This window comes from Erythrolamprus reginae, chromosome 2 (genome assembly GCF_031021105.1).
Source record: "Erythrolamprus reginae isolate rEryReg1 chromosome 2, rEryReg1.hap1, whole genome shotgun sequence".
In the NCBI taxonomy this organism is placed as follows: domain Eukaryota; kingdom Metazoa; phylum Chordata; class Lepidosauria; order Squamata; family Dipsadidae; genus Erythrolamprus; species Erythrolamprus reginae.
Window position 1 is genome coordinate 304,376,478 of NC_091951.1, and position 26,264 is coordinate 304,402,741.

General features: G+C 40.2%; 1 protein-coding gene across 3 annotated transcripts in view; it reads left to right on the forward strand.

Moving 5' to 3' along the window:
* SKIC3 (SKI3 subunit of superkiller complex) overlaps positions 1-26,264 on the forward strand; it is a 66,057-nt gene that overhangs the window by 1,897 nt on the left and 37,896 nt on the right. For 2 of the 3 annotated variants that reach the window (XM_070743012.1, XM_070743015.1), the window contains 18 exons: positions 448-539; positions 2,277-2,420; positions 4,274-4,365; positions 6,294-6,369; positions 7,958-8,098; positions 10,115-10,213; positions 10,294-10,402; positions 10,819-10,959; positions 11,249-11,350; positions 11,857-11,996; positions 15,512-15,598; positions 15,693-15,796; positions 16,545-16,671; positions 18,044-18,223; positions 20,933-21,057; positions 23,556-23,809; positions 24,314-24,416; positions 25,629-25,805. In XM_070743012.1, the coding sequence (XP_070599113.1) occupies positions 450-539; positions 2,277-2,420; positions 4,274-4,365; positions 6,294-6,369; positions 7,958-8,098; positions 10,115-10,213; positions 10,294-10,402; positions 10,819-10,959; positions 11,249-11,350; positions 11,857-11,996; positions 15,512-15,598; positions 15,693-15,796; positions 16,545-16,671; positions 18,044-18,223; positions 20,933-21,057; positions 23,556-23,809; positions 24,314-24,416; positions 25,629-25,805 (2,291 nt within the window). In that variant the 5' untranslated portion in view covers positions 448-449. Of the gene's footprint in view, positions 1-447; positions 540-2,276; positions 2,421-4,273; positions 4,366-6,293; positions 6,370-7,957; positions 8,099-10,114; positions 10,214-10,293; positions 10,403-10,818; positions 10,960-11,248; positions 11,351-11,856; positions 11,997-15,511; positions 15,599-15,692; positions 15,797-16,544; positions 16,672-18,043; positions 18,224-20,932; positions 21,058-23,555; positions 23,810-24,313; positions 24,417-25,628; positions 25,806-26,264 lie in introns of those variants that run through there. The other variant, XM_070743014.1, reaches the window with a different exon arrangement.

The window sequence follows — 26,264 nt, forward strand, 5'->3', positions numbered from 1 at the left end:
ATTAAAAATTTAGTTCAATATTCCAGAGCTAATAGGCATTCCACAAATTCTGCAAAATGGGTGAATGGGAAGGTGTAGGTATCCAAAGTGGGGAGACATATCACAGAAATACAGTACATACGTCGCAATGCAAACTGTTGGATTTACTTACTGTAGTTACATCTGACATTAGGATGCAAATACAAAAGGCCAGGACTTGGGTTGTGTTATTGCAACAAATGTTTCATCATTTTTTAACACCACAATTATTTTGGATGTTGGATCCCGTATATACTTTCTAGAGTCTAGTTGTATTCACTTATATATGCGACAGTATGTCTTTGTTAGACATGTTTCCTTTAACCGAGCTATACTACTGAGTAAAGTACTATATTATTTTACAAATATGCGGTACATCAATTGTCTTCATATGTATCAGTAACTTTCTTACATTAATATTATCTGTAGCCATGTCAAACAAGGAAGTGAAAGCAGCGTTGAAAAGTGCCAGAGATGCAATAAGAAATAAGGAATATAAAGAAGCACTGAAACATTGCAAGGTAATCAATAGTCAAAGGTCATACGTTGTCTGCATTAAAATGTTATAATATGTTCATAGTACTGTAACCATCTCTAATGCCATTTCAGGGGTGTCTTCACGTACAGGGTTGTTCCTCTTTCTCTTTGCTGTGTACAGTGGTACCTCTACTTAAGAACACCTCTACTTAAGAACTTTTCTAGATAAGAACTGACTGTTCAAGATTTTTTCTTCTTGAGAATCATTTTCTACTTAAGAACCCAAGCCCGGAAAAATTTCCCAGAAAATTTGAGAGTGGCACGAAGGCCCGGCCAGTTTCTTGCCATTCCCCCTTTAATTTTGGCCATCTTGGGCTTTTCTGGGCTACCAGAGGAGCCTTTCGGTGGTGCTTAATGAGGCTTTAGCAGTCCAGAGCGAACAAAGCATTTTCCATTCTCTGGGCGCTTGGAGAAGGAATAAACCTCTGCCAGCACCCAGTGAAAAGAAATGCTCCTTTCGCTGTGGGCATCAAGAGCAAACAGAACATTTTCCTTTCTCTGGGCGCTTGGAGAGGGAATAAACCACTTTGCTGTGGTGACTCCCTTGCGCTGCCTCCCATAAACCCGGCGCGAAGTTGCCTCCCAGAGCATCTGGAGTGGAAAGGCAAAAGGGAGCACTTTGCCCTTGCTGAATCAGCTCGGCGTCAGCCAAACTGAGGAGTCACCACAGTGAAGGAAAGGCACCGGCTACAAAGCAAGTGAGCAAGAGAAGAGGGGAGCCCTTCAGCATGGGAAGGAAGCAGGTAGCAGCAGCAGCAGCAGCCTTTCGGTCAGAGGAGCGGGAGGTTCCCCCCTCTCGTCCGCCTGGGTTTCTCTCTCTGGCACAGTGTATGGGAGGCAGCCTTGGGCCGGGTGTATGGGAGGCACGTGCTCCTCCTCGCTGCCTCAGAGTCCCTCTTTTTTTTTAAGCCTTAAAGTTTTGGATTTTTTTGATTCCCCTCACCTCACCTTCTTCCTTTCGGCAGTGACTATCCTCCTCCTCTTCTTCCTCCTCCTCCTGCCACCCAGATTCTGAGCTTTTATTTCTTTCCGAATGGGTTTGCACACATTATTTGCTTTTACATTGATTCCTATGGGAAAAATTGCTTCTACTTACAAACTTTTGTACTTAAAAACCTGGTCACGGAACAAATTAAGTTCTTAAGTAGAAGTACCACTGTATTATTTTACACTATTTTCTGCATCAGTTCCTTTCTTATCCTATCCTTTGGGATTTGCTTTCCTTTTGTAGTTATATAAAACTTCCTATTCCTATCATCCTATTAAGCCAGTGTTTTATTTAACCTACTTTGTTGAATTAGGCACAATCACTTTACATACTGCTGTTGTTGGGTTCATGCACCATATTAAGCCACAACAAAGCATATGGCATTACAGCATTGTTCAGCATCATTTGTGAATCCAACCATCAAGCCAGGTTGTTAGTTTGTTTAGCAATGTCTTCAGAGACTGGCATTGGCAGGCTGTTTTTCCCCCAGCACTTTTATATATAATGAAAATGCTAGAAATTGAGCCATCCAGAGCATATTTCTTGCTATCAAGCCTCTTGCACAATTTTAGATGTTCTATAAATTAATTTGAATTTTAGGTAAGGCGCTACACAGTCAAGGGCAATAAATATAAGTAAGACTTTTTTAAAGCTGTTAAATCATTGAATAAATGTTTATCTGAATTGCAAAAAAGGGTAGTCTGATATTTTCATTTGAATTTCTACTTAATAGGCAGTATTGAAACAAGAAAAAAATAATTACAATGCTTGGGTATTCATTGGCTTGGCGGCGGCTGAATTAGAACAACCCGAACAAGCTCAAGGTGCATATAAGAAGGCTGCTGAACTTGATCCTGGGCAGTTGCTAGCATGGCAAGTATGTATGACATGAATCCCATTTCCCATACAAACATGTTTATGTGAATGTAAACATATTTGTTCATATGAATAAGTTGTAGATCTTCAGAAAATACAATAGCATGTTGGACTCAAAGGTAAGAAGCCTTAAGGTTGGACTCTTCCTGATTGAATGTCACAAAATAGAATCTCTTCCCCTTTTTTCCTCGAGTAATAGCTCATTTGCACATGCGCAATATAATATACAGTGTTCCCTCGATTTCCGCGGGGGATGCGTTCCGAGACCGCCCGCGAAAGTCGAATTTCCGCAAAGTAGAGATGCGGAAGTAAATACACCATTTTGGGCTATGAACAGTATCACAAGCCTTCCCTTAACACTTTAAACCCATAAATTACCATTTCCCATTCCCTTAACAACCATTTACTCACCATTATTGCTGGTACTCACCATTGAATAAGACACTTAGTGATCCTGATATTTATAAACATAATTATTTATTAACAATAATTATTTTTTTTGTTATTTGCAAAAATTATTAGCTTGGTGATGACATATGACGTCATTGGGCGGGAAAAACCATGGTATAGGAAGTATTTTTTTATTAATATTTTTTGAAAAACCGTGGTATAGGCTATTCGCGAAGTTCAAACCCGCAAAAATCAAGGGAACACTGTATATACAGTATTATTTAAGATGCTTTGTATGTCTTGGCATCAGCCCCCAGAATTGGTAGCAGAGCCTCAAAACACAAGATTTTGTCCAGTGGAACACACTGGGTTTTGGGTCAATGACAGTTTTTCATTCCTGTTACAAATCAGATTATTTATGTTACATGGGAAACTCTTGGCGCTACCTTAAAAGATTATAGAGGTGATCCTCGACTTCTATCCATTCATTCATAGTTATGGCATTGAAAAAATGGATGTACAACCAGTCATCAAAGTTTCCACTTGGGAATAACAAGTGTGGTCACATAATCAGTCTACGGAGAGGGGCGGCATGCAAATCTAATAAATAAAGTGAAATGAAATAATTGGAGCTCTTGAATGTCTGATTCCTAATTACAATGTCATAAGGAGCCAGAGTCACATGATCGCTATTTGTGATTTTCTCTGCTGGCGTCCCACAAACAAAACCAATAGGGAAATCATCATAGACATCACAAGTTGCTTCAGTAAGTCATTCCTGCTTTCCTTCTGGTCCTGCAACACTCTGGTGTATGGCCAGCACCAGCCATCCCACACCCTCTCCCAATTTAATGCAATTTTTGTGTGGCCTGTGCTAGCTTTCCCTTGTTTTCCCACAACGCCCTGCACCCCTGCATTTCTTCTGTGGAACTCCTCCTCTTCCTACTTAATGCTGTGTGCAGTGAAGGGCTACCAAATTTTTTACTACCACACTGTGGGCATGGCTTATGCAGGACGCCCTGCATTTTCTTTCAACATCTTTCAGTGCAACTTGGGTGCTCTGGGGTAGAGCTCCATTTTCACTACCCCACTGCGTTCCCCCCCATCCGGGCAGTAGCCCACCCCTGGCTGTGTGTCTTTGGGTTACGATGGCAACCAGGAATGCCTAGGATTGCTGTTGCTAATTGCGCAATCATGTGATATCAACCAATTATGCCTGCAGTCATTTAGTAGCAGCAATACTAATCCAATTTGCCATTGTGAATCAAAGGACTACCTGTAATCATCTCTTGTTTGTAAAGAATAACTTTATGTATTCTCATCATGAATTGTTTTCATTCATTTTCTCTTATTAAATACATTATGTTGGAAATCATAGTCCATAAAAGTTGATAATTAAAGTTAAAGCTACATATCACACATCAAGCATTTGCTTCAAAAGTGACGTTCTTCCATTTCACCCAGGGCTTAGCAAATTTGTATGAAAAAAGAAATAATACAGATGTCAAAGAAGACTGGATTAAGGTTTACGAGAAGCTACTGGAACTCTATGAAAAGTAAGAAATACATGAAGATTATTTTTGTCAGCTATCAATCTTCTGTCATATGTATTTAAAATATTATTTTAAAAATGAGATTTCACCCACACATTCTTTAAATGTGACTGTTTAACCCCTTTTGTTAGTCTGTATGCCCCCCCGCCTCCCCTTTGTTTTAAGAACGTAGATGTCTTCAACAGCCAAACTATGGTGAAGGATTGTTAGTAAGTTGTGCATTCCTTCAGTTAGAAAAAAACTTTCCTCTTCCATTCTTCTTTTTTCCCCACCTTAGAATTACCTTGGAAAGAGGCAGTAAACAGCCCTAAGTATATTAAGCTTTCATCTACTCCAAGTGGTGTTATAGATGCTAGGTTCTCATTCAGAATGTCTGAAAGAAAGAAAAAACAATGCTAAGGGATAAAGGGAGCAGATTGTTGTAAAATTAAAAGTGACCAAATAGCAGTGAAGGGAAGCCATGCCTATGAGTTTGAGAAAGGCAAAGACTAAAAAGGATGATGGGGATAATACTGGTTAAAAAAAAATAGCAGAAGCCCAAAGGAAGATGGAGAAAAGATGACAGATAGGTAAAGGAGTCCCTGTGGATTTTATTCCTCTAGTTCAGTGACGGATAACTTTTTTGTTGTCACATGCTGAAAGTTCAATGCGTGCAGGGCTCCCCTCCCCACGCAAGCACACATGACCCACCCACACTCCATGCCCCGTTTTGGGGCCTAGTAGGCCGCCCTGCACTTATAACCCATAATGCAATGTTTTTGGTCCTAGTAGGCCTCCCTGCATTTATAACACCTAATGCAATGTGCACCAGGACCCCCCCTGCGCAGCCCTCCACATATATGTGCGGGTCTCCCGCATGTGTTCCTGCCTCCTGTGCATCATGGCAGAGACTTGGAAATCAGTTGGTCTACAGGAGGCTCGCACACATGTGTGGTGGAGCTGAGCTGGGGCAATGGCTTGCATTCCTGCACAGAAGGCTGTGCATGCCATAGGTCTGCCATCAGGGTTCTAGTCATTGTTGACTATAGGTGGTGGTACTCATCTCTGTTCAAACGCTATAGAGTCAGTGCCTGGAGACATGTTCATGTGGCCAGCATGTTGTCACACAGCACTGTTATAGTCCCACCAAAATGGGATTATCTATCCGTCCGTCCATCCATCCATCCATCTATCTCAGTGATGGCAAACCTTTTTTTTCCTCGAGTGCCGAAAGAGTGTTCATGCTCGCTAACGTGCATGCGTGAGTGCCCACACCCATAATTCAATACCTGGGGAGAGCGAAAACAGCTTTCCCTGCTCCCCAGGGACTCTCTCGAGGCCGAAAACGGCCTGTTTCCCAACTTCTGGTGAGCCCAATAGGCTCGTGTTTCATCCTCCCCAGGCTCCAAAGGCTTCCCTGGAGCCGGGGAGGGTAAAAATGCCATTTCCGTCCCCCTAGAGGCTCTCTGGAAGCCAAAAATGCCCTCCCAGAGCCTCTGTGCGAGCCAAAAATCAGCTGGCCAGCACATTGGAGCTGAGCTAGGGCAACGGCTCGCGTGCCAGCAGATATGGCTCCACATGCCACCTGTGGCACCCGTGCCATAGGTTCGCCATCACTGGTCGGTCGGTCGGTCTGTCTATCTATCTATCTACTCTTATTTGCATGCTTTCGAACTGCTAGGATGGCAGGAGCTGGGGCAAGGACAGGAGGTCATCCCATCACGTAGTTCTTGGCTCTCGAATCTTGGCTGCTGGCTTTTCATCTGAAAAACCCATCAACTTAATCACTGAGGAAGACAGAAAGCTAAATATACCCTACATAATATAAATCAAGGATAGGAAGCAGGATAACCCCGAAAAATGCAGAAGTATTTACCTTAAAATTGTTATTTTAAAGCATTTTTCCTCTAAGAAGTTAAGTAATTAATAAAATGTATCTTATTTTTGTTAAGCACTGATCAACAGAAATGGTGTGAAGTATGTAAAAAACTTGTGGAGCTGTATCATAAAGATAAACAATATCTTCAGGTTAGTTACTATTTTGCTAATTTTTATTTTGGGCATTGTAAATGGTCCCTTTTACAAAAAAATGCTTTGGGGTAGGTACAAGAAAAACTAGCTTATTTTATATTAGTAAATATTTACTTGTATCCCTTGAGTTTCTTCAAAATTATGAGACATTTTTAAGTATTAATGGGCGGACATGTTTGAATGAGTAGTAGTCAATCCTAAGATTTTTTTAAATTTACTTTGAAGCAATACCAGAACTAAGCTTACTCTTGGATGGTGAAACATTATTTTGGACAGGAAGTGTTTTGCTCATGTACTATGTCCTTCTGTGGATCCCAGTGTGGTCAAGTCTAGCTATAATTCTGCATGTGTTTGTTTAACTTGATTAGATTACCTATTAGATCCAATATACCTGTAGTTTGGCTTAGCCTGGTCAAATTGTTTGTGTTCCAAATTATATTTCCTTTTCACAATTGCAGAATTTTGCTTTCTGCCAGGCTGTTTCTCTGATCCTCCAGATTTTAGGTTTTCTTTGGTTTTATTAATTCCCCTCTTAATTATTTATTATATAATTATTAGTTATATAAATTATTTATTTGGTTTTTGACCTGTGGGTCTGTGATGGAATTTTTTCACAGGATCATTAGGATTAGAAACATTTCAGAAATTTTGAGTCAAACTTTTTTGTTAATAGTGCAGGATTTGATTTCATTTTTACTTTTGTGATTTATAGGTCAGTTGTCCTCATATATCATTGAGAGAGCCATTAGGTGAATCAGAATTTTTAGTAATAAATATTGCAAGAACACCTGTAATAAATCATTCTTTGGAACTTGGTATATTAGTATGCCAGCTTGTGAATAACCCACACTATATTTGCATTCAATTGCTTCCATTAATGTCAATTTTCTATTATTCCGTTGCCTTGAAATATGCTGGATGTTTCTTCTAGAGTGCTTCTGAGATGTTTGAAGTATTGCTTTTGAAGTATTAATGGAAGTGGATTTTAATTTTCTCAAGCACTCATTGTTAATCTTTTACTTTGTAATGCTTTCTTCCCCATTGCTAATACCTTTTTCTATTAGTTGAAAAGTAATCCATTTTCAGCTATATTTTTCTACCAACATTAAATATTTGCTTTTGTAGTTTCAGCTAGCCTGTTTGGATGCTGCATGATGAGTTTACATAACTTACTCATTATCCCAGTTAGTATCTCAGTTGCTCAAAGCACCATTTCTGTTCCCATACAAGGAAGAAAGGCATTGTTTTTTTATTTTCATTTTAGAAACAAAATAGCATAGTTTTTCTATTAAAAAATCATGAGAAGAATCCAATACTGATACTGAAATCTATTCAGGAGATAATTTGTAGAGTATTTATCTTTAATTTTATGCTAAACTCCAGGTGACAGTTTTATGGGCCTAATTTGCCAATGCCTTTTTCCAGGGGGGTTTTTTCTTTCAGTTTTCACAGTTTTAATCAACAGCTGGAATTCCCACATGGTCCCTAATTCAAATACTAACTAGGCTAATACTGCTTAACTTCAAATCACTTGTTTTGATTACTCTTGACCTGAATTGAGATGTTGTCGTCATTTTATTGATAGGTGGTACGAAGCTGGCACAAATTAATAAAAATAAGAAAAGAAGGAGGTGCAGACAGTATAGAACTTCATCAGCTTTGGAAGAAATTGATCCAGTTGTTAGAAGAGGGCATACAACTTAAAGATAATGAAATAGAGCAATCGGTAAGCAATTGGGCTGTCACTTAGATGTAATACTGTTTTTGAACCTTTTATAAAAATACAGCTCTAGCCTGGAAGTATAATTCAATTTTTTTGTTTTAGTATGATAGTAGGAAATGGCTAGTTTGAGTAATACAGTGATCCCTCTATTATCGCGAGGGTTCCGTTCCAAGACCCCTCGCGATAATCGATTTTTCGCGATGTAGGGTTGCGGAAGTAAAAACACCATCTGCGCATGCGCGCCCTTTTTTTCATGGCCGCACATGCGCAGATGGTGGAGTTTGCGTGGGCGGCCGGCGGCACCCAGGGAAGGTTCCTTCGGCCGCCCAGCAGCTGATCTGCTCCGCAGCGCGGCAGCAGCGAGGAGCCGAAGATGGGGTTTCCCCGTTGCCCAGGCAAAGGGGAAACCCCATCTTCGGCTCCTCGCTGCTGCCGCGCTGCGGAGCAGATCAGCTGCTGGGCGGCCGAAGGAACCTTCCCTGGGTCTTCCCGCCGCCCAGGCAAAGGGGAAACCCCAAGATCGCTTGCCGCTTGCCCGTTCACCCGCCCACCCAGCCGCTCGCTTGCCGCTTGCCCGTTCACCCGCCCGCCCGGCTGCTCGCTTGCCGCTCGAGAGCAAGAGGGGGAGAGATAGAGAAAGAGAGAGAAGGAAAAAAAGAGATGAGAGAGGAAGGAAGAGAGTGTGAGAGAGGAAGAAGCAAGATAGAGAAAGAGAGAGAAAGAAAGATGAGAAAGGAAAGGAGTGACGTCATCGGGTGGAAAAATCGCGATATAGCATTTCGTGAAGATTGAGATCGCGAAAATCGAGGGATCACTGTACTGCAAATTCTAACTTACTAGTAAATCCTTGACTAGAGACAGCTGTAAAGAAACCAGAGGAATCTGTTTGAGATCTGTTAGTTTTCTTGCTTGAACTAGGGCCAAATGAGAGATGAAGGTATACATACAAATATGTGCATGCCCCTGTTTCCCCAGATATTAACAGAAGGCCTACCTGAAACAAGAGGTGAATTCTGATGATTGCTTAAGTTGTGTAAAACTCACTGACACATATCTCAGCCAATAGGAAGTAAAAGCTCCAATCTGTAGAGGAAGAACCTGCTGATCATTTGTGTGTCAGCTTCTTTTGCCCACTGTCAGATTGTCTAAACTGTATTTTTAACATTTTGACACATTTTTCATCAATGTATCAGTAGTCAATTTAATACTTAATGGTTGTACCCCCCTTTTGTTTTTAATGATGAAGATTAAAAAATATCAATACAGTAAAACACTTTTGATTTCTGACAGTTTTCTTTAAAGAATTGCTCTGTGAGTGAGATGGATGGTCACTAGATCTGATAGATAAATAAATAAAAGCAGGGGTTGCAACCTGTGAACCTCAAAATAATGTTGCATTGCAGCTCCTATTTGTCATTGGCAATTCTGGCTAAATCTGGTTAAGGATGAACAGAGAAAAGCACTGTTTGCCTAAAGAAATTCCTAAAGGAAAACTGACATGGTAGCTTGAATTTTTTTAAAAAAGTGTCCTAAGTATTTCCTTGCTTGCTTTAAAAAAAACTTTGTTCTTTCAAGCTTTGCCCCCTATAGATATTGGAGGTGGGAGTGCATTATTTTTAGAAAAGGAATGGTTGGCAAGGAAATAATTGCCAACTTTTTCATTTCTTTCTCCTTTAAGATCTAACCACCCATTGGTATCTTTATACTTAAAAAATAGATCAGAAATAATAATCTAACTACCGATAATTGTTTGGCTTTCATTTTTTTTCCTAACTAGTACTGGAATAGGGTCAAATAATTTTCAGATGATAGAAATACATAACACTAAGTTGGAATTTTTAATCGCCATAATGGAATATAATGAAAAATAATAGCGGGTGGCTTTGCATGATACACTAAGCCCAAGTAAACCTTATTATAGGGCTGAACATGAGTCTCACAATGCCATCCTTAGTTAAAAGCTTGCTAGTTTTTGGCTTTGTTGATTCACCTTACAATGCTTACATTGTTTTTTTAAAGTACCTTAATGCATTTGAAGAGGCAATCAATTCATCAGAACCAGTTCCAGGTGAAGAGCACAAAAAGCTTTACAGTGAATTACTTCAGACTTTATCAAAAGTAAGAATACTATTGAAATCTAAAAGTACATGTTGACCCCTTATCTAGTTTGCTAATTGTTTTTCTATTTCTATTAAAAGCTTCCTCATGAGTCTTCTAGAATGAAGAAGGCCTGTAAAGAAATGATGATTGTCTATCCTAACATGAGTTATCCCCTGGAAGTTCTTTGCTTACACTTCATACAGTCAGGTAGCTTCTTAATTCTATATTAATTTTTATGAGTTTGTTCATTTTCCTGTTCTTGTACCTGCCGTTGTGGCGATTGATGTTCTCTTATCGCATGTCTTGAAAATCTTCAGCTCTGCTACATTATGAGATTGCAAGATGGGATTGAGTGAAAGAATTCCCACATAATTTCCTTTGAAGATTTGAAAGGCTGAATTTAAATACAAAGGTTGATCTGGACTAGGACATCTTAATCTTAATCTAAATGTACATTAAAGAGATTCAAAAAGGCCCTGAAAGTAGTTTTGTATGTATGTCTTAGAAACTAGAATATTTTTGAAGGAAGAAGCCCAAGAAAAGGTAAATGGAAAATTATATGGCATATACTAGGGTTGCCAGATTTTTTTAAAATGAAATAAAAATTCATTTGTGTGTATTAGATAACTTGACTGAAGAGACCCTTGGTTGTTGTCGGAAACTTTTGGATATTGATTCAAGAAGTGGTCCAGCTCTGATCATTTTAGGGATTCAGTCTCTCCAAGAAAGAAATTACCATGAGGCTGAAAAAAAGCTTACAGAAGGTAAGTGATAATAGAAGGAAAGTGGATCAGTAATCTATTCCAGTGATTGAAGTGGGGTCCTATTTATTTATAAAGAGTCTGTGTCTCATAGGCAGATATGATTGAATATGGCCTAATCTTTCTGAACTGGACTGATTTGCTCAACAGTACTGTACAGTATTGCCTTTTTTGAGATGTAACACCAAATGCAAGGTTATTTTGGGTACAATAATTGTCCGGAGTATGAATTGAGTATGGCAAGGACCATCTGTTATTATTTATGATATCTTAAATCAGACTTTCCTGCCAGGTTTGCAGCAGTTCAACCAGTGCCCAGTAGGATGGTGCAACTTGGGGAAGGTGCAGATGAAAATGCATAAATACCAAGAAGCTGTTCATTCCTGTAATCAAGGTAATTGTGGACCAGTATAAAATATATGTAAATATATTTATAAAAATATAGACTGATTTGTCACAAAACATTTCATAATGTAATTATTATAATAAAGTACTGAAAAACATCAAAAGTGATAAAACAGAGCCAAATTGAAACATGAATTTCAGATTTTACCCTAATCTTTTGCAATCAGGAGCAATTCTAATAAAGAGGTTTTCAAGATAATTTTGAGAAAAACTAGGATTTGTCTGAAAAATAATTTCACAGTGTTAATATTAACATAAAATGCCTTATGTTCTTACAGTACTTAGTTACATAAATAAATGTCTTATGTTCTTATGCCTTAGTTCCTCCAGTACTATGGATTTACACATTTTTACTATATAAATAAGTGAATATTATTTCAGACTTTTTCTTTAAGTCACAAAATTATGGCCCCTTATCACTGGTATCTTCCCAATTAGAAATATGAGATTATTTAACATTTAAACTCAGAAACTGAATTGTTTACCTGCTTACAGCTTTAAAAAGTCTGGAACAACTTAATGACCTAAGTTTCATTCAGCAACAAAAAAATATTGCCCAACATTTGAGAGCAAGAGCCTTCATTAAAATTCCGGGTGCTAACTATGCTGATGAGGCCATATCTTCCCTCAATCAGGTACGTGAACAGCTTAAAAAATGACTTTCATTAATAAAATCTGGTGCCAGCTTTAAAAAATATTAGGGCCCTCAATTATACCTCCCGGTTTATAAAACTATATTAGCTTGTTAGTTAATGATTAGAATTGGACTGCTTTTGGTCTTAATTTTTGTGGGAGAATTAGAGGCACAAAGCAACCAATTTGTACCACTTTTAAAAATTGCAATCTTATATTTTGTTAACATGGGACTGAACAGGTTAAACAAACTGAATTATATGTTTGTAAATGAAAAACCCTCAATTCACATTAACCGTTTTTAAAAATTATGATTACTGTATATGCTTCCCTCTGGCATGGTTTATAACATGTTAGAAAGTTCACGCCGGGCTGCAGTTGTAATCAGCATTTATTAGTTAGAATCCATAAATATAGTGAATATAATTTTTCATGCTACCTTTAGGAAATACAAGGGAATTTTACATTCAAAAAAATTTGATGCATGTTACCCACAATGTAAACCTTTTATTCCCCCAAAGTAATTGCTGAGTTCTTAGAATAGCCAGCCAGCCAGTCTCTGAACCTTAGCAAATTGCAATAACTTATCAGGTATACTTTATATTCCTTTTCATAAAAGTCATCTACCATAGATTGCTAGGATTACCGTACTTGATTATTGATGGTCAGATTTTAAGGACTTGTACAATTTTTCCTTCATGCTGAAGCAGTTTTCTTAAATTGCTATTTATTTGTTAAGCCATTTTAAAGCTAACATTATCAAGTCTTTCTATCAAAGGTATCTCAAGAGTAAGTGTAGGGTTTCCTGCCTAAGCGGGGGGTTGGACTAGAAGACCTCCAAGGCCCCTTCCAACTCTGTTGTTATTGTTGTTATTGTTGTTAAGAGAAAGGAATATGTACAAGTCTTAAAATAGGCTCCTCAACAGAATCTATGGAAGATAGCCAGAATGCACTAACAAAACACTAAAGGGCAGTGAGATGAGATACCTTTGACATGCTATTTATTCATCTGATTCTGGATAATATTCAAGGACAAAAGTATAAACTGTAACATAAAACCCATGGCATTTACAGCTAAAACAATAAACCCAATCACAACAAAAAAGAGGTTGTTTAACAATAACAGAGGTAGTCTAACCCAGTGATTTTCAACCTTTTTTGAGCCGGTACACATTTTTTACATTTACAAAATCCTGGGGCACACTACCAACCAAAATGACACAAAATAACACTCTAAGACACTCTCCTCTCTTTTCCCATCCCTGTCTCCTCCCCCCTTGTGTGTGTGTGTGTGTGTGTACTCTTGAACCATTTCTCTTTCTCTTTTTTGCTTTCTCTCTCTCTCTCTTGCTGTCTTTCTCTTTCTCTCTCTCTTGCTTCCCTCACTCTCTTTCTCTTTCTTTCTTTCTCTCTCTTTCTTTCTTTCTCTCTCTCTTTTTCTCTCTCTTGCTTTCTCTCACTCTCTCTCTTGCTTTCTTTCTTTCTCTCTCTCTTTCTCTCTTTCTCTCTCTCTCTCTCTCTCTCTTGCTTTCTTTCTCTCTTTCTCTCTCTCTTTCTCTCTCTTTCTCTCTCTCTCTCTTGCTGTCTTTCTTTCTTTTTTTCTCTCTTTCTCCCTCTCTCTTGCTATTTCTTTCTTTCTCTTTCTCGTACACCACGCCGCAGCAGCAGCATTGGGCAGTAGCCGTGGGGCAGCGGCAGGGCGGTCAGCTGTGAGGCAGAACTCTGGAATGGAGGCACCAACGGCGGCAGCTGGACGTGTTGCTAGACGCCGTACATGCTGGGCATGGGCGTGGGGCTGGAGCCTCCGTCCCGGCCCAGCCAGCGGGCCAGTGCCAGCATGTACAGCATGGTGTACACTGCTGTGGCGTGGTGTACACTGTTGCCGACCGCTCGCAGCCACTGCCCCGCGGCTACTGCCCGTTGCCGCTGCTGCTAGCACCCTCCCGCTGCCGGGGCCCTCCCGCCGAGCCCCAAAGATCACCTGCTACCGCCGCCAGGGAAGCTCCAGCCGGGCAGGGCATGGCGCTGCAGCTGCCAGAAAACTTGGAAGGCGCGAAGAAGGAAGCTCAGCTTCCGGTCTCGCAACTTTTTGCTCTTCGCATCCTCAGCAAAAAGTTGCGAGACCAGAAGCTGAGCTTCCTTCTTCGCGGCACACCTGACCATGTCTCGCAGCACACTGATTGGGAAACACTGGTCTAACCACCTGGTCCAAATGCATAGACAAATAGGTAGGTAGGTCTTCAGCATTTTGAGAAAACCTAATCAGATGAGCACCTGATTCAACTGGATCTCCGGGGAATGCCATTGTCCCCCATGATAAGCACTTCCACAGGGAAGGTATGACTGTGGTCCAGCAAGATATGTTTGAAGGAAGGGACCAGGACCATGATACATCTAGTGGGCTAAGCAAGGACAGTTGGAGATGGCAGGTCCCATGAATGGTGTCCAAGTGATTAATGGATATGCGAATAGTTTTTTTTTAAAGTAAATAGCAGGGATGCAGCATTTGATCAGAATTGTCATGTTGTTGTAGTACAGGCTAGGAGACTTAATGATCATAATATCATTTGACATGGTTTCTAGACCTCAGACCTACCATTGACAAGGAAAGAAATCTTTCCATACTTGCTTGTGGATAATTTTCTTCTGATGTGACTTAAATGTTAGGTTTACAATTTCCTACTTCCCATCCCTGATTCCAGTGCTAGGAAGTGATTGGGGTTTTTTTCTGTGCATCCAGTAAATTAAATGATAAAACCCTTTTGCAGTTTGCTGAGAAGTTATGTAAACTCTGCTCAAAATAGCATTCTCAAATTATATAATTTATTCATAGCGAAAAGCAGTGTACCGGTAGTATTTTGGAAAGTACCAGTGTTATGTAAGAGATTTGGCATGCACTCAGTTACACTTATGATTAATGCACCATTGGAAGAACTAAAAGAACAGATTAGAGATAGATTGTCATGCTATGTGGTCATTAGGATTCAAAAATGTCTCAATGGTAACATAATCAATATATAGGAATCTCTAATACAGCTTTCGCCTTCTACTGCACGAATCCCAGCGGCCGATAAGGTCCCACAGAGTTGGCCTTCTCCGGGTCCCGTCGACCAAACAATGTTGTTTGGCGGGCCCCAGGGGAAGAGCCTTCTCTGTGGCGGTCCCGGCCCTCTGGAATCAACTCCCCCCGGAGATTAGAATGGCCCCCACCCTCCTTGTCTTTCGCAAGTTACTCAAGACCCACCTATATCGCCAGTCATGGGGGAATTAAGACATCTCCCCCAGGCTTGCTTACATTTTATGTTTGGTATGTATGTGTTGTATGGTTTTTAAATTGTTGGGGGTTTTTAATGTAATTTTATTATTAGATTTGTTCCATTGTTATACTGTTTTTATTGTTTTGAGCCGCCCCGAGTCTTCGGAGAGGGGCGGCATACAAATCTAATAAATTGAATTGAATTGAATTGAATTTAGTTTTTTGAATTTTTTGAACTTTGACACTATTTCTGGTTTCTAGATCTTGGATAAAAATAATGATCCAAAGCTTATAGCTCTTAGAGGACAGGCCTACCTAAAGAAAGACCTTACTGATGAAGCTTTGAAGGTTAGTATGCTTCTCATTTAGTAAGTCCGCTTTTTATTTTAAATGTGACATTGGTGTGTACAACACTGAGAATTTGACATTATATTACATACAGATTGTGCAAGAGCTTCAATTGGCCTATCCCGACCTGGCAGAAGCTCATTTCCTTGAAGGATTGATATTTTATAGGCAAAAGGAGTATCATCAGGCAGAAATGAGGTACATTAATATTCATTTTTGGGGACTATAGAAAAGGCATAAGTAATGTCTATCTAATCTTAAAAACAACAAAATAGAAACCAATTAAAACTACTTATCTTAAACCAAGAGAAAAATATACACAACAGAAATTCTGACTAAAACTGAAACACAATTTCTGTCTGAGTTTAATCCAACTGATAACTATTGACAATATGTTAACAATATAACTCACAAATACCTTTTAATCACAAAACTAAGTTGTCACAATGTATACTCCTGCTATCTTGCAGGTACTACCACCCCCTTTTCCTACCTTATCTAAAATCTTTACTATATTACCTATATACTAATACATACATCAAAGCACTACTTTATTCTTAAACTATTATTTATTTATTTATTATTTGATTTGATTTGATTTGATTTGATTTGTATGCTGCCTCTCTCTGGAGACTCAGGGCGGCTAACAGCGACAATAAAACAGTGTACAATAGTAATTTGGTATTATTATTACTATATTTCATAGATATAAGACTATGTAAATACGAATACTGAATATAATACAAATATCTATAGATAAATGCTTGAAATGAATATACAACAATATATATATGTTATTATGTAAAAGGATTTCTTGCCTCACACCCCTCCTATTTTTCTTTTTGTATTCCCATTCCCCTTTCCCATTCTTAATAAATTAATAAAGTATATTAAAAAAAGAAAAGAAAAGGCATAACCTAAATATTTAAATAATTATTTTTCTTAGTTTTCAGAGAGCTATAGCAAAAGAATCTGAAATAGCCGAGTACCATTTTTGGCTGGGCCTCACTTACTGGTTTATGAATGAGGAAACAAGAAGAGATAAATCAAAAGCCCTCACTCAGTTTCTGAAGGTAAAATATGAGACCACTCATTACATCGCACAATTAATAATTATTTCCCTTTCTCCAAATATGTGAATATTGTCTGCAAGAGCAAGCAACTTAGGTTAGTCAACAGAAGACTCAGAACACTGGGAAAGAGGCAGAAGGCTGTTTCCTTTCTCTCATTGGTTTCAGCACTGAATGAGTTTGGGAATTTGAGATAAGGTCATCTCTGGAAGGAGGGAATATGCAAGAATCCCAGGATTGATACATACAAGTTGGAAATTTTTTTGCTAGTATATCTCATCCAGATTTGAACTTGGTAAAGAGGGATAAAGTAGTTGTCAATTAGGTACTGTAAACAAATTTGTCTTTGGAGTAAAACTCTTGGTTTTGAGATGTAGAGTTTTAACAAAGGTGCTACAATGCTTATGATAAAATGGATGGTTTAGGAAGCAACTACTTGACATATTTTTTATTTCTACTGTATACAGTGATCCCTCAAGTATCGCGAGGGTTACGTTCCAAGACCCCTCGCGATACTCGGTTTTTCGCAATGTAGTGGTGCGGAAGTAAAAACACCATCTGCGCATGCGCGCCCTTTTTTTCCATGGCCGCGCATGCGCAGATGGTGGAGTTTGCGTGGGCGGCGGGGGAAGACCCAGGGAAGGTTCCTTCGTCCGCCTAGCAGCTGATCTGCTCGGCAGCGTAGCACCAGCGAGGAGCCGAAGATCCGGGTTTCCCCGCTGCCCACGGAAAGGGGAAACCCGGATCTTCGGCTCCTCGCTGGTCCCCAATTCCGCCAACATCAGGCTCTCCACACGCCCTTTCGCCGTAACACGAGAGCCTTCCGAAAACTCTTTCCGAGTGCCTCAGAGCAGCACCCCCACCCCTCTTTGATTCCCTCAACCCGCCCGGCCCCCTCGCTCCCCTTTTCCACACTCCAACCGAGAGAGGAGTCCGCGCTGCTCCGGCTGCCGTGTCTCCTTCTCCCTCCTCCTCCTCTTCTTCCCCGCTCTTCCATCCTCCGCTGCCGAGGTCGCCAGGAAGGGAGAAGAAGAGTCAATGAACGACGCCAGCCACCGCCTCGCCCAACGCAAAGCGCGAGAACCCAGACCCGGAGGCAACCCGCTCGCTGTCCGCGGCGCTTCGAGTTTCTCCTCCCGGAGGCGCGCTCGGCGCTCGCTGCAGCGGGGGAAGACCCAGGGAAGGTTCCTTCGTCCGCTGCCCACGGAAAGGGAAAACCCAGATGTTCGGCTGCAGCGAGCGCCGAGCGCGCCTCCGGGAGGAGAAACTCGAAGCGCCGCGGACAGCGAGCGGGTTGCCTCCGGGTCTGGGCTCTCGCGAACTTTTAGTGTGGATACAAATAATGAGTGGTAATATTTTGATATTTGTTTTATAGGCAGCAAAACTGGACAATTTCCTGGGAGATGCTTTCTATTATCTAGGCCAATATTACAGAGATGTAGCTGGAGATAAAAACCGAGCTCTTGGCTGCTATAAAAAGGCTTTTGAACGAGATAAAACAGACGGTGTTACTGGAGCAGCAGTAGTGGATTTGAGCACTGAGCTTGGAGACTTGGTAGAGTATATATCTAATTTGCACTTTCTAATGTATCAGTAATCAAAAGAGCTGTATGTAATCTGTAAAAAAACAAGGTTTCAAAAATATTGAAGTGTCTTGTGGTGGAGAATATACAAAAGATATAAATAAATTTATCTCAGAGCTTACATGAGGTTACTTCGCCTCATCTCCAAATGTTTCCCGCAAATTTAAGTTATTTTAGAATACAGGTAGTCCTCAACTTACAACATTTCATTTAGGGACCATTCAATAACAATGGCACTGAAGAAAGTTCCTTAGGGCTATTTTCTGACAGTTAAATCCTTTGCAGCATCCCCTTGATCATGTGATCAAAATTCAGATGCTTGGCAATCGGTTCATATTTATGACCTTTGCTGTGTTCCAAGGTCATGTGATCACTTTTTGGGACCTCCTAACGAGCAAAGTCAATGGGGAAGCCAGATTCACTTAACAACCAAGTTATTAACACTTAAAACTGAGACAAGAAAAGTCATAAAATGGGACAAAGCTCACTGTTGTATTCATATTTCCTTGTCTGTTTCACTGAGCAACAGAAATTTTAGGCTCAATTATGGTCATAAGTCAAGGACTACCTTATATAGAGACATTGGGCACAACAATCAGAAATATCTAGGAGACAAATGAATACAGCAGGTGCTTCCTACACCTCTGCTGTTTCGTCCCTCTGTCTGTCAGATGCAGCAATAAGGCCCTGAGTAGGCTTTCAATCACACTTTCAATCACCATCAAATTACTATCCCATTTGCTTCCTTTACTCATTTACTCTAAATTTGCTCCTGCTCGGGATTTAAGTACTATTTAATATATATTTATATAGCTTAAACAGTAGCTATGAAGAATTTATAGAAAATATGGCTATTATTGGGAGACATTCTTGGCGCGAAATCTGACCTTTGCATCATGTTGCAGCTGTTAAACTTGAAATAGACAATAAGATTTAGGTTTTTTTCCCTTTTACCTGGCATTTTATTTTTCAACCAATAGAGGGAGCTGTCTGGATGATAGCAATGGAAGGCTTAGTAATTCCACTTAGGTATTACAGTACAGTGATCCCCCGTTTATTGCGTCCCCAACCATTGCGAACAGGGTACTTCGCTATTTTTCAACCCGGAAGTCAAAAATACCATCTACGCATGCGTGCCGGGCACGCATGCGTAGATGGCAGCGGCTTCCCTGGGTCTTCCCCCTCTTGCTGGCGTCAGCGAGGAGTTTCCCCACCGCCCACGCAAACTCCTCGCTGCCGCCCGCCCTTCGCCCGCCCACGCCGTTCATTCTCGCCGCTTTTGAGCTAAATCCGGGAGCGAATTCGCTCCCGGATTTAGCTCAAAACCGCCGATAGCAAGCGGCAAGGAACAGCTTGTCTCGGCGCTTTCGAGCTGTCAGCTCGAAAGCGCCGAGACAAGCCGTTCCTTGCCGCTTGGTATCGCCGGTTTTGAGCTCAAAACCGCCGGTTTTCAGCTCAAAACCGCCGATAGCAAGCGGCAAGGAACGCCTTGTCTCGGCGCTTTCGAGCTGTCAGCTCGAAAGCGCCGAGACAAGGCGTTCCTTGCCGCTTGCTATCGGCGGTTTTGAGCTGAAAACCGCCGGTTTTGAGCTCAAAACCGCCGATAGCAAGCGGCAAGGAACGCCTTGTCTCGGCGCTTTCGAGCTGACAGCTCGAAAGCGCCGAGACAAGGCGTTCCTTGCCGCTTGCTATCGGCGGTTTTGAGCTGAAAACCGGCGGTTTTGAGCTCAAAACCGCCGATAGCAAGCGGCAAGGAACGGCTTGTCTCGGCGCTTTCGAGCTGACAGCTCGAAAGCGCCGAGACAAGGCGTTCCTTGCCGCTTGCTATCGGCGGTTTTGAGCTCAAAACCGGCGGTTTTGAGCTCAAAACCGCCGATAGCAAGCGGCAAGGAACGGCTTGTCTCGGCGCTTTCGAGCTGACAGCTCGAAAGCGCCGAGACAAGGCGTTCCTTGCCGCTTGCTATCGGCGGTTTTGAGCTGAGTCCGGAAGCGAATTCGCTTCCGGACTCAGCTCAAAACCGGCGATACCAAGCGCCCCCCGGACCCCCAACCCGGGTTTGGGGGGCTGCTAGGAAGCCCTCCATGCCGGCGGCAAACAGCCGCCCCGCCCCCAATCTTCGGCTCCTCGCTAGCGCTGTGGGAGTAAAAACACCGTCTGCACATGCGCAGACGGTGTTTTTACTTCCGCATCGCTACTTCGCGAAAACCCGCTCGTTGCGGGGGCTCCTGGAACGGAACCCTCGCAACGAGCGGGGGATCACTGATTTGACAAAAACTGGGAACTTTGTTTTCTTAGCCAAATTGTGGTTGCTGTTGGAATATTCTCTGCAACATGACATATGAGTTTGTAATTATGCATACAAAATAGGAATGAATGTAGCAACGAATTATTGTGGCCCGTTGTTTGAAAAAAGCCAGCAGTTTTGAATTTAGCAATATTTTTAGCATTACTTTGAAATTAAAGTTAGCCTTTCCTCCTGTTTAGAGGAATACAGTGTAGCTTCTAGATAGGTTGAAGCTGTGTGCAGTTCTCACAGGAAATCTTTTAGGGTTTGCTTTTAATTCTACAGTAGGAAGTGTAAGAAATACTCTGAGAATGCTGGTCTTATCTTTGTTATATTTTTTTCAATTTTCTGCCCTGTAACAAATCATCTATAATATTTTGCTTCTTTTTGTGTTAGGAAACTGCCCTTGCCATCTTAACAGAGGTAACGGAACAAGCAAGTGCTGGAAGAGCAAAATGGGCCTGGCTTCGCCGAGGACTTTATTATCTAAAAGTGGAACAACATTCACAAGCAGTGGCAGAGTAAGGAAACCTACAAATTGCATATCATTTTTTTATGCAGAAGGCAAACTTAGTGGGTAGTCTGATGACCCTTTTTCTCTATGAACGTTGCTATTTGGTGCTGCAATGTAATCATTAGGAGTCTTTCCTTTTGCATAAAACATTGCATTCCTTTGTCTTACATTAAAGGAATACAGTGGTACCTCTACTTAAGAACTTAATTCGTTCCGTGACCAGGTTCTTAAGTAGAAATGTTCTAAAGTAGAAACAATTTTTCCCATAGAAATCAATGTAAAAGCAAATAATGCGTGCCCATTGGGAAAGAAATAAAAGCTCAGAATTTGGGTGGGAGGAGGAGGAGGACAGTCGCTGCCGAAGGAAGAAGGTAAGGTGAGGCGCCCAGACGCTCCAGGAGGCAACCTCACGCCGGGTGTATGGGAGGCAGCACGAGGGAGTCACCACAGCGAAATGGTTTATTTCCTCTCCAAGCGCCCCGTTCCCTCTGGGCTGACAAACCCTCCTTAATTGCCACCAAAAGGCTCTTCTGGCAGCCCAGAAAAGCCTGAGATGGCTGAGATTAAAGGGGGAATGGCAGGAAACTGGCCGGGCCTTCGTGCCACTCTCAAATTTCCTGGGAAATTTTTCCGGGCTTGGGTTCTTAAGTAGAAAATGGTTCTTAAGTAGAGGCAAAAATATCTTGAGCACCTAGTTCTTATCTAGAAAAGTTCTTAAGTAGAGGGGTTCTTAAGTAGATGTACCACTGTACAGTGTTCCCTTGACTTTCGCGGGGGATGCGTTCCGAGACCGCCCGCGAAAGTCGAATTTCCGCGAAGTAGAGATGCGGAAGTAAATACACTATTTTGGGCTATGAACAGTATCCCAAGCCTTCCCTTAACACTTTAAACCCCTAAATTACAATTTCCCATTCCCTTAGCAAACATTTAGATTATTACTCACCATGTTTATTTATTAAAGTTTATTTTAAAAAATGTTTTTTAAAGGCAGACAAAAGTTTGGCAATGACATATGATGTAATCGGGCGGGAAAAACCATGGTATAGGAGGAAAAAACGCGAAGTATATTTTAATTAATATTTTTGAAAAACCGTGGTATAGATGTTCCGCGAAGTTCGAACCCGCGAAAATTGAGGGAACACTGTATTATGGAACAGTTCATCTAGGCCAGGGGTGTCAAAACTAGCGTTGTCATGTGACATATCGCAACTCCCCCCCCCCTTGCTAAATTGGGTGTGGTCATGGCCAGCGTGTGACTCATCTGACCCGTGATCTGCGAGTTTAACAGACCTGATTTAGGCACTGAGAAAATGCTTACCCTCTCCCAGAGAGTACCATATTTTCCGGAGTATAAAAGTCACAGGAGTATAAAATGCACCTTAGTTTTGGGGGGAGGGAAAATAGGGAAAAAATAATCTGCCTACCAGGTATTCATCTGGCTAATCTTAGTCTGGTTAGCTTCAGCTAACCATTAGTTTTCTGGTTTTGAGCATGTGTGCTTGCTTTTTATCCCCTGGTTTGAGGATAAAAAAGTTTTTAAAACATTTCTCTCTCTCTTCAGAGAAGGAAACAATGGGAAAAGTAGGCAAAGGGAAGATTGCTTTGCTAGCAAAGCAGGAAGTTAGCATCTTATTAGGGCTGAAAAATGGTGGCAGATTGCTTGATAGCAAATGCCCAGAAGATCACTTCACTGTTAGCACATTGTTAGGGCTGAAAAAAGGCTCAACTAATTGTTGGAGGGAGCTGCAATGGAAAAAGCAGGTAAAAGGAAGATCACTTAGCTAGCAAAGCACTGAAGAACGCGTTAGCACCTCAGTAGGGCTGAAAAAAAGCATAGTAAAAGCTACATTCAGAGTATGAGACGCACCCAGATTTTCACCCTTTTTTTAGGGGGAAAAGGTGCATCTTATGCTCCAAAAAATATGGTACTTGTAGATATTAGTGGTTGCTGTATTAAAATTTGGCATGGCATTGCAAAAGCAACTAAGTCATCCTGTAGTTTACCAACGGCAACTTATTGCTACCACTTGAGATAATTGCATAATCTAAATCTCAGAGTGTTTGTTAAGGTACCTTGAATTTTTTTTAAAAAATTAAAATATATTATTTTTATTTTATTCTTTTATTTTTAATATATTTTATATATTATTTTAATTGTTATTATATTTAAGTGTTTATAGTTCAGGATTGTCTGTTTGCTATAAAGATCAAATAACCTCATCATGATGCTGGGGTTTTTGAATTACAAAAATCAACGTGCTAGCCAAAATAATCAGCATTCTTAGTTAGCTTTTGCATAGATACCATAATAGGTTTTGGTGTTGCCTCAACAAATGGTCTATAAATAGTTTTTAAATATGTAGCATTACAAATTTTACTTGGCGCTCCATTTTCCTTTAGCAGAGTCTCAGTATGGAATATTGTAAGTAAAATGTTTTTTTTTTAAAAACACACTTGAATAGAAGATTATTTATGAACTGATTACTGGGTTTTCAATGTGTCTAGTTTACAGGCAGCTCTACGAGCAGATCCAAAGGACCCCAATTGTTGGGAAGCTCTAGGAGAGGCCTATCTGAGTCGAGGAGGCTACACAACAGCTCTGAAGTCATTCCGAAAGGCAAGAGAACTCAACCCCAAGTCCATACATAGTATTTATAAGGCTGCTGCGATTGAACAAATTCTTGGGAAATATAAAGAGGCTATTTCAGAATATCAACATATTTTGGAGAAATCAAAAGATTATGTCCCTGCGCTGAAAGGTAATTATATATTTTATGTGCAATATATTTACTACTAAGCTGTTATTTCAATATAATTTCCCACTCAATATATTTCACTGCCTCCATTTCTTTTCTCTCGCCTTTTCTAAACTTAATAAAGTATGTGACTTTTCACAAATTGCAGGAATTAGCTATTTGGTTCTAGAAAATTGATTGCCTTAATTATGTAAGGAACTGTTGAGTCACCCAAACATGGGAAATGAGTAAATTGCTGGTAAAATCACTTCCTAAAATCATTTAACTCTGACTCTCTGAAATAACAATTCCTTTTTTCTCGATCTAAGCTTCAAATGTAAAATTTTAAAAAGTTGAAAGTATTTCTCCCCTCAATTACTTTTCTGCGTTTAATTATTGATTGCTACATTTCTGTTCCTATGCACCCCATCATTTTCATTAAACGCCATATCAAATATTTCCCAGCATTTGATATCTTGTGCTTAATCTATATTTGCTTAACAATATTTTTTTTGAAAAATAAAACAGGTTTGGGAGAATGTTACCTCATGATGGCAAAGTCTGCTCTTGCTAACTATCTGGATGGGAAAGCTTTGGACTATATAGAACAATCACTTGATTTTTTGGCACGGTTAGTATTTTTATATAGTCATTCTTCATTGTTAACTTGAAAGATAATCTCTTTTTCAGTAAATGGCACACAGCCTATCAACCCTAACTCCCACAAATATAAATTACAACCCAGTTTTTCCTCAGTCAGAGAATCAAAAGACTACATTGTGGAAGGGACCAAACAGGTGTTGCTGCTATTTTACTTGATTAGAGGTATTGTAAATGGAGCTCTGTTACTTGCTTAGATCTTCCCTCTAATACAGAGCTGTCAAGCTCATGGGCCGAATGCATCACGTTCTGGCCACGCCCACACCTGGTTTAGCGAAGGAGGAAAAGGTGTGATACGGCACATGACGCGGGTTTGACACCCCCGTTCTAACAATAAAAACTCTGGATTCAAACTGCTGATTTTTAATTAAATAATAATAAATAATAAATACTTTATTGTCATTGTATGTACAGTGTTCCCTCGATTTTCGCGGGTTCGAACTTCGCGAATAGCCTATACCACGGTTTTTCAAAAAATATTAATTAAAAAATACTTCACGGTTTTTTTCTATAACACGTTTTTTCCTGCCTGATGATGTCATGCGTCATCGCCAAACTAATAATTTTTGCAAATAAATAACGAAAAAAATAATTACTGTTAATAAATAATTATGTTTATAAATATCAGGATCACTAAGTGTCTTATTCAGTGGTGAGTATCAGTAATAATGGTGAGTAAATGGTTGTTAAGGGAATGGGAAATGGTAATTTAGGGGTTTAAAGTGTTAACGGATGGCTTGTGATACTGTCCATAGCCAAAAATGGTATATTTACTTCCGCATCTCTACTTCGTGGAAATTCAACTTTCGCGGGAGGTCTTGGAATGTATCCCCTGTGAAAATTGAGGGAACACTGTATATGTATATGTACAACGAAATTCACATGATGTCCAAAGACCAGTCCCAACACACATACCGTAACTATCCCAAAAAGATATGCCCCACCATCCACAAATTCCCACCTGAAATTAACTACTAGAAATTTATGGCCATTCTGAATCATGATCCACTTTCTGATAAATATTCTGACATTGACTAATTATGGTATTAATGAACATGAACATGGTTTACTTGACTTTGGCCTCTCCTTATGAAACTATATATACTTAGTGTCCAGATGACCACATGCTGATCAGTAGGTTATAGCTTTCTGACCTTGTTTGCATTTTTCCCCTTTCTTTCAGGGCAGCAAAACATCGCCCAGAAGTATCCTGCCTTTGGAAGTTGCTTGGAGATGCCTGTAACTGTGTATGTGTTATTTCACCATCCAAAGTGAATGTGAAAGTTTTAGGTTTTCTTTTTGGCCAGAACATGGAAAAATGTGTGCTCCAAAAAGGTGATCTGCTCAGTCTTGGTGGAAGGTAATGAACCTTATACAAACCTACAAGTGTGAGTGTGTTTGAGTGAGGGGTTACTTATTCTCCTCTGAACCTGTCAAGGCATTTCAATCCGTGCAGGGATTCACTGACTTCCTCATTTGTTCAGTTGACCTTGGACTCTACGAAGATTTCCAGAAACTTGGTTATTTAGCATATATTGGGCATTGCTTTTGCCTGTCTCTTAATATTTAGGAAGTGGCAGAAGTGCATCTTATTTATTTAATAGATTGTTAATTAACAGTGAATTGTTTGTTGTAACTTCACTGGTTTTATTATGCTTTTTTGTATTTCTTTTAATTGTTGTAAGTTTCTGGAGTGCGTAAATAAGCAGAATGGTAGATTATAAATTTAATAAATTTGTTTCACACCAAATAATAGAGGAAAAAATTGTTATGCCAAATGGTTAAAAATCTTAAGGGTTAAGAATGAATGTGGCTAATA